This window comes from Scyliorhinus torazame, chromosome 8, assembly GCF_047496885.1.
Source record: "Scyliorhinus torazame isolate Kashiwa2021f chromosome 8, sScyTor2.1, whole genome shotgun sequence".
Lineage (NCBI taxonomy): Eukaryota > Metazoa > Chordata > Chondrichthyes > Carcharhiniformes > Scyliorhinidae > Scyliorhinus > Scyliorhinus torazame.
This window is the reverse complement of record NC_092714.1, coordinates 195705035-195717349: the sequence shown is the minus strand read 5'-3', so window position 1 is coordinate 195717349 and position 12315 is coordinate 195705035. Positions and strand designations below refer to the sequence as shown.

General features: G+C 45.8%; 1 protein-coding gene across 5 annotated transcripts in view; it reads left to right on the top strand.

Annotated features, from left to right (window-relative positions):
• Nucleotides 1-415: 415 nt before the first annotated feature.
• Nucleotides 416-12315, top strand: part of znfx1 (zinc finger, NFX1-type containing 1) — an 88255-nt gene continuing 76355 nt past the window's right edge. The window contains exon 1 of one of the 5 annotated variants that reach the window (XM_072514673.1): nt 416-806. Coding sequence is in view for 1 of the 5 variants with exons in the window: in XM_072514672.1 (XP_072370773.1) it covers nt 2485-2487 (3 nt within the window). In the remaining 4 variants the exon portion in view is untranslated. Of the gene's footprint in view, nt 807-1222; nt 1243-1376; nt 1484-2192; nt 2233-2466; nt 2488-12315 lie in introns of those variants that run through there. The other 4 variants (XM_072514676.1, XM_072514674.1, XM_072514675.1 and 1 more) reach the window with 4 other exon arrangements.

Here is a 12315-nt window from a genome sequence, read left to right as displayed (position 1 = left end):
GGGCCGAATGGCCTCCTTCTGCACTGTAGCAGTCTAAGTGCCAGTATTTCTCTCTCTCTCACCTTTACCCAATGAACCGTAAAAAAAACCCAATCAGAGCTAAAAATTAACCTGTAATTAAAAATAATACAGGACCAACAACAGATCTCCGAAAACTTAGTGGAGATCAGTATGGAATAATATTGGATCTCGGTTTATTTTGCCTTTCCTGTGTTCACAACTAACGGATTAAAAAAATATATGCACTCAATTTCGCGATGACTGTCGTTTCGATTTCTGATTCGTTTTCGCAACACTTGGTTTATTTTGCCTGGCAACTGTTTTTTTTTAGGCCACCTCTCATTTCCCTTTACCAAGATGGGGTGGTAGGCTCCAGCTAGATGCTCCCTCTCGCCAAGGCTCTCGCCTTTAGCAAGCTGGCTGTCCTGTGACTTCAGCGGATCAGGTGACGACTGCCTCTCATTTCAGCCCTGCTGGTGTCTGGGGTCAGAAACCCGAGTTGAGAAACGAAACTGGCGGAGTGGGTGCTGAACGGGAAGGGGAAGTGGGCATCTTTATACATATATACATATACAGAGAGAGAAAGAGAGGGTGGTCGCGCAACAGAGTGAGCAGATCGAGAAGCAGAGGCAGCCCTTTAAACTAACATCGCCGGCGCAGGACAGACTACAATCGAAGCGATTGTGTTTTCCTTTTGCCTCAAATGACATTTTGTTCTCTGTAAATGGACCCGGTTCGCTTCATTGTTGCCGCCATCGCTCAGCAGCAGAAGTGAAGTGGAGGGGGAGAGCAGGAAGAAAGCCAAGGTAACAACAACAGGAAAAAAAAAACCCCGCGGGCACAATGAACTAGAGAGGCTGAGGGTGACGACCTGTCTCATTTCTGTTCTTGGGAGCTGGAGTGTGGAGGGGAGACCGGGGCGGGGGCAGCTTGAGATCGGAAATGTTCGCGACCGTGTAGCGGAGGAAGGCAATAGATACATTCCCCTTTCCACCAACAGTGACAAGCCAGGCTGTCTCAAGCTCCCACCCTATATTATTCAGCAGATCAGTCCAACTCGCCCAAGGAAGTGGAGCCTTCAAATGCGATCCGGAAGTGTAATTGTGTTTATTGAGAAGTCATTGTATTGACAAGTAGCTGGGTAGATGTCCTTTGCCTCCTCTTCCCCCCCCCCCCCCCCCCACCACCAATTCGCATGTCGTGTTATAATTTTGATGTCTGCTGTCCCTTTGTACAAGAAAGGTTCGTTCATCGTTCGGTGTGTTGGGTGCTTTCCAGTGATAAGCCGTCTCCTTTGGAGCTGAAGTCCGGGGGGGGGGGGGGGGGGGGGGAGATGAGGGGGTGGGGATTGGTGACCCCATTTCCATTTCCCAAGCGCCTATCTGCTGTATCTTGCGATTTTAACCCACTTCTCTGAAATGTTGTTCGAGTCTCAGCAACAACAAAATGCTGTAACCTGACCCAGCGTCCACAGATTGCGGAGGTATTTGTGTACGGCCAACGGGGCGAAACTCCTCTTGTGGTTAACACCTTGGTGACACACTGAAACGTCCTATTTTTGTAATCATCAACATTTTCTCTTTCTTTTAAGAGCAGGCGATTTCACATTGAGGGGTGTTGCTTGCCTCCCCCTCCCTAGTAATGTTCCAATCCATTGCCTCTGGGTAATTTCCCAGTGAGCCGCACTGGGGCAAAAGAAAAGGAAAAATGATGGGATTGAAAACAGGAATCATTTTATTACGAGACAATGGTGCTTGCCCTTTATTGTGAGGCCCGGGGAAAATAAGTTTACTGATCAATTCTTGTGTGTTATTGAAAGTTGACTGACATTTAAAGCAACCATTTGTCAACCATCCATGAGGCAAATACATTTCAACGGCTGGGAATTGTCAATGTTTAGTGAATTTGGTTTAATGTTTAAATCATGACGGAAATTGAGAATAGATAAAAGTTTGGTGGTTGCTTAACGTTTGCTGCAAAATTGGGGGGGCATATTTGAAACTGTTAAAGTGCCACGATTGTGTATTTTCTTATGTTTCAGCCGAGCAGTTTAATGTGTTGGGATTGGGCGAGGAATTGTGTTGTGCGTATTGGATCTGTGTGTTTATCTATTGTGAATAAAGGCAAGATTATTGTACGGTATTGTTCCACGTCCAGGCAGAAGGAAGTGAAAATGGTGTCGTTGCTTCATTGGGTCCTGCTGACTCTACACTTATCTGAGTAAATTATTTAGTAAGTTTCGTTTTTCCTCCCGCCGCCTCAAATTGATCTCTCATAGTCCCGCTGGCCACTTTTGCAGTCGAAACTCCAAATCGACGGCTCCACCGTGTGGTGACCTGAGCCGAAGGTGTGAGGTGTATGTCAGTAGGTTGTCCGTGTGTTTTGCTTCTGTTTTTCTTTTATTTTTGCTGCTTTCTCTGGGCAAGTAGCCGACATTTGTACGGTCGCCTCCCTGACGCCTCGGGTGGAGGCTGAATCATAGTCATGGTTTGTCATTCCGTGTTTATTTTTAAAGCGTTAGTGGTAGTGTGTCAGCCTAGGACGATTGCATCTGTAATGTACACAAAGTTCTATCTCGCTTTGGCAACAAAGTGATACAAGGGATTTCAGCAGATGGGAATGGTAGGAGGCAGTTTTGAGCGTCGCCATTCTGAGTTCGCAGTAATAATCAGTGTTGCCGAGTTGAACATTGTAGTTCCCCCCCCCCCCCCCCCCCAATAGTTCTGATACATTTCCTGGTGTTGATCGACAACAAGCTGGGTACCCACACTGCCCTCTATGCTGGAGGTAATGGATGGTCTCCCTTCCCCATCAGTTTGCCAAGGGAGAACATGGTAGGGGCTGGAGAGTGGTGGGAGGGAGGGACGATATGAGGTGATGTATACTGAAAAGGTACATTCAATCATTTAGTTTCAGCACCCAGCCCAGTGGCTAACCCACAAACGCAAGAAGAGGATTTTGGCTGTGATTTTCCTGATGTATGGGATAGTAAAACCTTATATTAAAGATCAGATATAATTTATTATAATATCAGATCAGTCATGATCTCATTGAATGGCAGAGCCTACGCGATGGGCTGAATGGCCTACTTCTGCTCCTACATCTTATGGTCTGAACATTTATTTTTACTTAAGACCCTTTAGCAGGATAATGCTTATCATATTTTCAGCCATGTAAAATGTTACTAGATTCTAGACTTTTAAAGGGACAAAATTCATGTTTGGAGCCACATTAACTCGTAATACATTTTAATAAAGGGAGTTAGAGAGCATGGCCTAGATTGGTGGGGGTATGTTTAAACATTTCCCCGCATTGTTAGAATAGTTGGTTCAGATATACAAAGGCATTTTATCGTACAATATTGTTAGAGGGAGGACGCAAGTATTACATTTCAGTGAAATAAACTTAATTTATAGTGAGAGACCAAACAATGATTTCCTTTAAAGTCTTGGTTTAATGGAATACATTAAAAATGACATGCCTTTGGGTTGTGAAGTTTAACTTTCCCAGGAAAATCATAATACATTAACCGCATCCTGTGAAAATGTCTCAGAATGCTTCACACTATAAATTTGTGATATTTGACAATATACATTACAATGGAAGCTTCAAACTCACAGCAAAACTCATAGTTCATAGAATCATAGAATTTACAGTGCAGGAGGAGGCAATTCGGCCCATCAAGTCTGCAACGGCCCTAGGAAAGAGCACCCTACCTAAGCCCACACCTCCACCTTATCCCTGTAACCCAGTAACCCCACCTAACCTTTTTTGTTTAGAACACTAAGGGCAATTTAGCATGGCCAATCCACCTAACCTGCACATCTTTGGACTGTGGGAGGAAACCGGAGCACCCAGAGGAAACCGCCGCAGACACAGGGAGACGCCCGCAGACACAGGGAGAATGTGCAGACTCCGCACAGACAGTGACCCGAGGCAGGAATTTAATCCGGGACCCTAGAACTGTGAAGTAACTGTGCTAACCACTGTGCCACCCATCCATTGTGCGACCAAGCTTGAAAGCAGGGAATTATAACTGAAAAGGACAGATCATTTAAAATCTGCTGAGTGCATTATGGAAAGAGTTGCATTTATTAAAACCTTGCATACAATTTTGGGATTCAGAACCTAAAGAAGCATAAACAAAATCCTATTTCAGGTCCATCTGCTCACTAATTATGAGGCCGACTCATGAAAGACCTGGAAAGTTTTATGTTTGATGTCTTGAGTTTTCTATCGCTATCCAGGATGGTTGTGATAGATGTGGATGCTGAAAATCTGAGATAAAAACCGAAAATGCTGGAAATGCTTAGAATATGAGGCGACATCTACGGAGAGAGAAACAGCGCTAACCTTCATGGGTGACACGGTGGCAAGCACTGCTGCCTCACAACACCAGAGACTGGAGTTCAATTCCGACCTTGAGTGACTGTGTGGGGTTTGAATGTTCTCCCCATGTCTGCATGGGTTTCCTCCGGGTGCTCTGGTTTTCTACCAAACATATGTTAGGTGGATTGGCCATGCTAAATTGCCCCTTAGTATCACAAAAATGTGTAGGTTGGGTTGCTGGGATGGGGAGTGCCCTTTCGGAGGGTCGGTGCGGACCTGATGGGCCAAATGGCGGCCTCCTTCATTGTAGGAATTCTATGGAATCGTTTATAGAATTATATTGGCCATAGGAGTCCTGGGCTACAAAGAAACCAACACTTTTTTTTCTGTGTTCATGGATGTTGAGAATGGGATTTGGTTTGTGAATGATGTTCTTTCACAATTAAGCAACCTCCCAATGTTTTTGTTAAAGCTTGTACCTGAAAGTCGGCTGTAAAGTTGGGGTACTAAACTATTGCCCGCACATAAGGAACAGTACTCCAAGAATAATTGGCATCTTTAGGAGATAAAAAAATTAGGACTGGGGCAAAGAAATTGTAATTGCACCATGTGTGCATTACATCATCATTGAATTGGATTGGATTGGATTTTGTTTATTGTCACATGTACCAAAGTACAGTGAAAAGTATTTTTCTGCGATCAGCTCAACAGATCATTAAGTATATGAAAAGAAATGGAAATAAAAGAAAATCATAAAGCACAGGAACAAAAATTGTGTGCAACAAATTTAAATTCTACCCCCCCCCCCCCCCCCCCCCCCACCCCACCCATTTAAAATAAACTCAACTTCTTGCTGTTTGGCTGATTAACTAACCCGTCTAAGATATGTCCTAGTAATGATACAGCCTTGCAAATGTCTTCCAGCTTCCCCGTATTATCCTCTGTGGCATTGAAATCTTACTGTAATTATGGGCTGGATTTTCGTGTAATCAAGGAGACTCCGAGGACCTTTAAAATGGGGATTCTGACCCCATTCTTGGTGAGCCCAAATTTCACCAGCACAGGATAAGGTTGCAGGCTGAAACAGATCATGACCTGGCACCCTGCATTCCCAACCTGGCTAGCTCCATTGCGGGGCTAGGCATAGCCCAGTCTGCCAACGTTCGTGCAGTAGGGCCAGTTTTTCAAAGAATCATGGTTCACATCCCCTCTGAGTGGGTCTGGATGAGGGAATCTATTGAAAGGTATGTTAAAAATCTCTTACCCATACCAAGCTATGCCCCTCCATCCACCCCCATGGCCCCTCATAGAAACATAGGATATAGGAGCAGGAGGAGGCCATTCGACCTTTCGAACCTGCTCCACCATTCATTGTGATCATGGCTGATCATCCAATTCAATATGGGCAGCATGGTAGCATAGTGGTGAGCACAATTGCTTCACAGCTCCAGGGTCCCAGGTTCGATTCCCGGCTTGGGTCACTGTCTGTGCGTAGTCTGCACGTTCTCCCCTTGTGTGCGTGGGTTTCCTCCGGGTGCTCCGGTTTCCTCCCACATTCCAGAGGTGTGCAGGTTAGGTGGATTGGCCATGATAAATTGCCCTTAGTGTCCAAAATTGCCCTTAGAGTTTGGTGGGGTTACTGGGTCATGGAGATGGGGTGGAGGTGTGGGCTTGGGTGGGGTGCTCTTTCAAAAAGTCGGTGCAGACTCGATGAGCCGAATGGCCTCCTTCTGCACTGTAAATTCTATGATGAATAGCCATATCCAGCTTTCCTTCCATATCCTTTGTTCCCTTTTGCCCTAAGTGCTATATCTAACTGCTTCTTGAAAACATAAAATGATTTGGGCGCAACTGCTTCCTGTAGTAATGAATTCCACAGACTCACCACCCTTTGGGTGAAGAAATCTCTCCTCATCTCAGTCCTAAATTGTCTACCCCATATCTTCAGACTGTAACCCCTGGTTCTGGACAAACCCACCAGCCTTCTTGCATCTACCCTGTCTAGTCCTGTTAGAATGTTATAGGTTTCTATGAGATCCCTCATTCTTCTGAACTTCAGCGAATACAATCCTAACTGATTCAATCTCTCTCCATATGTCAGTCCCGCCATCCCAGGAATCAGTCTGGTAAACCTTTGCTTCACTCCATCCAGAGCAAGAACACCCTTCCTCCGATAAGGAGACCAAAACTACACACAATATTCCAGGTGTGGCCTTACTTAAGGCCCTGTATAATTGCAGCAAGATATCCCTGCTCCTGTACTCAAATCCTCTCACTATGAAGGCCAGGATACCATTTGCCTTCTTTAGTGGCTGCTGTATCTGCATACTTACCTTCAGTGACTGATGTACGAGGACACCCAGGTCTCGTTGCACATTCCCCTTCCTAATTTATGACTATTCAGATAATAGTCTGCCTTCTCGTTTTTGTTACCAAAGTGGATAACCTCGCATTTATCCAAATTATATTGCATCTGCCATTCATTTGCCCACTCACTCAACTTATCCAAACCACACTGAAGGAACTCTGCATCCTCCTCACAGCTCACCCTCCCACCCAGCTTGATGTCATCTGCAAATTTGGCAATATTACATTTTGTTCCTGTTACAACCCCCGTGGAGGTCACAGTGTAAGGACTATCAGATTCCCCGTGACCTCCACAGAATATGAACTTCCCCGGTAATGGGAGGGTGAAACCTGGACTGCACGGTGGCGCAGTGGTTAGCACTGCTGCCTCATGGCGCTGAGGACCTGGATTCGATCCCGGCCCTGGGTCAGTGTCCGTGCGTAGTTTGCACATTCTCCCTCTTTCTGCCTGGGTCTTGCCCCCACAACCCAAAAAGATGTGCAGAGTAGGTGGATTGGACATGCTAAACTGCCACTTAATTGGGAAAAATAAGAATTGGGTAATCTAACTATGTAAAAAAAAAACACGGTGAAACCTCACCAGTATATAAACCCCGACCTGGGTGCAGGTCGAGGAGGGAGAGTGAAAGTTATTGTACATCAAAATAAACCCAGTCTTTGTTTTCCACCTGCTTGACTTTGTGTGCCACTTTGGTGGGTTCTACAGTTCCCTCATCTAAATCAATATATATTATATAAATTGTGAATACCTGGCGTCCTAACCGACCGATCCCTGCGCCACCCCACTAGTCACTGCCTGCCAATTTGAAAAAGATCCGTTAATTCCTACTTTTTGTTTCCTGTCTGCCAACCAGTTTTCTATCCATCTCAATACACTACCCCAAATCCCATGAGCTTTAATTTTGCACGCGGACCTCTTATGTGGGACTTTGTCAAAAGCCTTCTGAAAATCCTATCCTCCATGTCAAAGCTATAGCACTTCCATGTCCATTCAGTCAGCATACAGCACCGGCGAACACTTTACAGAAACAGTTACTCATTCATGGTTTTATAATTTCCTAAAGAAAACGCTTTACTCCAGCCCTAGAAAAGTGCAAATCATCCAGATGTTTAAAGTATTAATAGCAGAAGTTGCAAACACTTGACAGCTCCTTATCTTGTATAAGTAAACATTGTTTACGTGTTTTCAGGATCCTTAAGGGGGAGGGGGAGCAGCCACAAGTCGTGGTACACATCGGTACCAACGACATAGGTAGGAAAAGGGACGGGGATGTAAAACAGGAATTCAGGGAGCTAGGGTGGAAGCTGAGAGCCAGGACAGACCGTGTTGTCATCTCTGGTTTGCTGCCAGTGCCACGTGCTAGTGAGGTGAGGAACAGGGAGAGAGTGCAGTTAAACATGTGGCTGCAGGGATGTTGTAGGAGGGAGGGTTTCAGTTACTTGGATAATTGGAGCACATTCTAGGGAAGGTGGGACCTGTACAAACAGGACGGGTTACATCTGAACCAGAGGAGCACCAATATACTGGGAGGGAAATATGCTACAGCTCTTCGGTAGGGTTTAAACTAATTTGGCAGGGGGTTGGGAAACTGATTTGTAGTCCAGGAGACATCATTGCTGGAGTTCAGGAAGTTGAGGGTAGTGCAGTACTGAGGAAGGTACCAAGGTCACAAGAATGGACCTGCAGGCATGAAGGTGGTTTGAAGTGTGTCTACTTTAATGCGAGGAGCATCAGGAATAAGTTTGGTGAGCTTGAAGCATGGATTGGTACCTGGGACTACGATGTTGTGACCATTACGGAGACGTGGATAGAACAGGGGCAGGAATGGTTGTTGGAGGTTCCGGGGTTTAGATGTTTCAGTAAGATTAGGGAAGGTGGTAAAAGAGGAGGAGGAGTAGCATTGTTAATCAAGGATAGTATAATGGCTGCAGAAAGGCAGTTTGAGGAGGATCTGTCTACTGAGGTAGTGTGGGCTGAAGTTAGAAATAGGAAAGGAGCGGTCACTTTGTTAGGAGTTTTCTATAGGCCCCCAAACAGTAACAGAGATGTGGAGGAAAAGATTGCAATGCAGATTTTGGATAGGTGCGGTAGTCACAGGGTAGTTGTCATGGGTGACTTTAACTTTCCAAATATTGATTGGAACCACTATAATTCAAATAGTTTGGATGGGGCTGTTTTTATCCAGTGTGTGCAGGAGCGTTTCCTCACACAATATGTGGATAGACCGACAAGAGGCGGGGCCACATTGGATTTGTACTGGGTAATGAACCGGGCCAAGTGTTAGATTTGGTTGTGGGAGAGCACTTTGGAGATAGTGACCACAATTCGGTGACTTTCACTATAGCAATGGAGAGGTATAGGAACATATGGCAGGGCAAGGTTTATAACTGGGAGAAGGGTAATTACGATGCGATTAGGCAAGAATTGGGGAGCATAAGATGGAAACAGGAACTGTCAGGGTAGGCACAATTGAGATGTTTAGCTTGTTCAAGGAGCAAATACTGTGTCCTTGATATGTATGTCCCTGTCAGGCAGGGAGGAAATGGTTGAGTGAGGGAACCATGGTTTACAAAAGAGGTTGAATGTCTTGTCAAGAGGAAGAAGGGGGCTTATGTAAGGATGAGAAAACAAGGTTCAGTTAGGGCACTTGAGGGATACAAGATAGCTAGGAAGGAGCTCAAGAAAGGACTTAGGACTGAGTGCTGAATTTGGTGCATTTGAGTGCGATAGTGAGAGTTTGGTGACCGAGGGAGTATAAGGCTTCATTTTTATCTAAAGTTTAGTCTTTCTTTTATTTAGTTAATTAACTTATAAGTTGCTGTTTGGTTTAGAAGAAGGTGAATTTTCAATAAGCTTTAAACAGGCTTCTACTTGTAGGCACTTGCAGCTGGAGCTTGTTAATTAGTTAATTGGATTAGGCCAGTTTTCAGAGGCTAGATTCACAGTATAAAAGTGATCCCCTACAGTGCAGACTTTGTTTGCACTGAGTGCTGAATTTGGTGCATTTGAGTGCTATAGTGAGAGTTTGGTGACTGAGGGAGTGCTGAATTTGGTGCATTTGAGTGCTACAGTGAGAGTTTGGTGCATTTGAGTGCTATAGTGAGAGTTTGGTGACTGAGGGAGTGCTGAATTTGGTGCATTTGAGTGCTATAGTGAGAGTTTGGTGACTGAGGGAGTGCTGAATTTGGTGCATTTGAGTGCTATAGTGAGAGTTCGGTGACTGAGGGAGTGCTGAATTTGGTGCATTTGAGTGCGATAGTGAGAGTTTGGTGACCGAGGGAGTTAGGTGAGGAGGGACTAAGGTGCTCCTTTCATTTTGTTTCCGACATTTCCGCAAAGAGTGCGAAGAGAGCCAGGAGTTTACAGGCAGTGTAGCTGACTGGGAGCAGGGTCGGAGGGCGGAGATCTAGTTAGTCCACAGGGCAGCTATATTCTGTCAGGTAAGAGGGGATGGAGGCTAGGCCAGTTACATGCTCCTCCTGTAGGATGTGGGTGGTGAGGGATACCACCGGTGCCCCCACTGACTATACCTGTGGGAAGTGCACCCAACTTCAGCTCCTCAAAGACCATGTTAGGGAACTGGAGCTGAAGCTGGATGAACTTCGGATCATCCGGGAGGCAGAGGGGGTGATTGAGAAGAGTTACAAGGAGGTAACCACACCCAAGGTACAGGACAAGAATAGCTGGGTTACAGTCAGGGGGAAAAAAACAAACAGGCAGAAAGTGCAGGGATCCCTCGTGGCCGTTCCCCTTCAAAACAAGTATACCGTTTTGGATGCTGTTGGGGGGGATGACCTACCGGGGGAAGGCCCTAGCGGCCAGGTCTCTGGCACTGAGTCTGGCTCTGGGGCTCAGATGGGAAGGGGGGAGAATAGAAAAGCAATAGTTGTAGGAGATTCAATGGTTAGGGGAATAGATAGGAGATTCTGTGGTCGCGAGCGAGACTCCCGGAAGGTATGTTGCCTCCCGGGTGCCAGGGCCAGGGATGTCTTGGATCGTGTCTTCAGGATCCTTAAGGGGGAGCAGCCAGAAGTCGTGGTGCACATTGGTACCAACGACATAGGTAGGAAAAGAGGTGTGGAGGTAATAAACAAGTTTAGGGAGTTAGGCTGGAAGTTAAAAGCCAGGACAGACAGAGTTGTCATCTCTGGTTTGTTGCCGGTGCCACGTGATAGCGAGGCTAGGAATAGGGAGAGAGTGCAGTTGAACACGTGGCTGCAGGAATGGTGTAGGAGGGAGGGCTTCAGGTATTTGGATAATTGGAGTGCATTCTGGGGAAGGTGGGACCTGTACAAGCAGGACGGGTTGCATCTGAACCAGAGGGGCACCAATATCCTGGGAGGGAGGTTTTCTAGTACTCTTCGGGAGGGTTTAAACTAATTTGGCAGGGGAATGGGAACCGGATTTGTAGTCCAGCAACTAAGGTAGCCGATATTCAGGACGCCAAAGCGTGTAATGAGGCAGTGGGGAAGGGAACACTGACAAAGGAGTGTACTTGCAGGCACGGAGATGGGTTGAAGTGTGTATACTTCAACGTAAGAAGCATCAGGAATAAGGTGGGTGAACTTAAGGCATGGATCGGTACTTGGGACTACGATGTGGTGGCCATCACGGAAACTTGGATAGAAGAGGGGCAGAAATGGTTGTTGGAGGTCCCTGGTTATAGATGTTTCAATAAGATTAGGGAGGGTGGTAAAAGAGGTGGGGGGGGGTGGCATTATTAATTAGAGATAGTATAACAGCTGCAGAAAGGCAGTTCGAGGAGTATCACCCTATTGAGGTATGGGTTGAAGTCAGAAATAGGAAAGGAGCAGTCACCTTGTTAGGAGTTTTCTATAGGCCTCCCAATAGTAGCAGAGATGTGGAGGAACAGATTGGGAAACAGATTTTGGAAAGGTGCAGAAGTCATAGGGTAGTAGTCATGGGCGACTTTAACTTCCCAAATATTGAGTGGAAACTCTTTAGATCAAATAGTTTGGATGGGGTGGTGTTTGTGCAGTGTGTCCAGGAAGCTTTTCTAACACAGTATGTAGATTGTCCGACCAGAGGAGGGGCAATATTGGATTTAGTACTGGGTAATGAGCCAGGGCAAGTGATAGATTTGTTAGTGGGGGAGCATTTTGGAGATAGTGACCACAATTCTGTGACTTTCACTTTAGTAATGGAGAGGGATAGGTACGTGCAATAGGGCAAGGTTTACAATTGGGGGAAGGGTAAATACGATGTTGTCAGACAAGAATTGAAGTGCATAAGTTGGGAACATAGGCTGGCAGGGAAGGACACAAGTGAAATGTGGAACTTGTTCAAGGAACAAGTGCTACGTGTCCTTGATATGTATGTCCCTGTCAGGCAGGGAAGAGATGGTTGAGTGAGGGAACCATGGTTGACAAGAGAGGTTGAATGTCTTGTTAAGAGGAAAAAGGTGACTTATGTAAGGCTGAGGAAACAAGGTTCAGAAAGGGCATTGGAGGGATACAAGATAGCCAGGAGGGAACTGAAGAAAGGGATTAGGAGAGCTAAGAGAGGGCATGAACAATCTTTGGCGGGTAGGATCAAGGAAAACCCCAAGGCCTTTTACACATATGTGAGAAATATGAGAATGACTAGAGCGAGGGTAG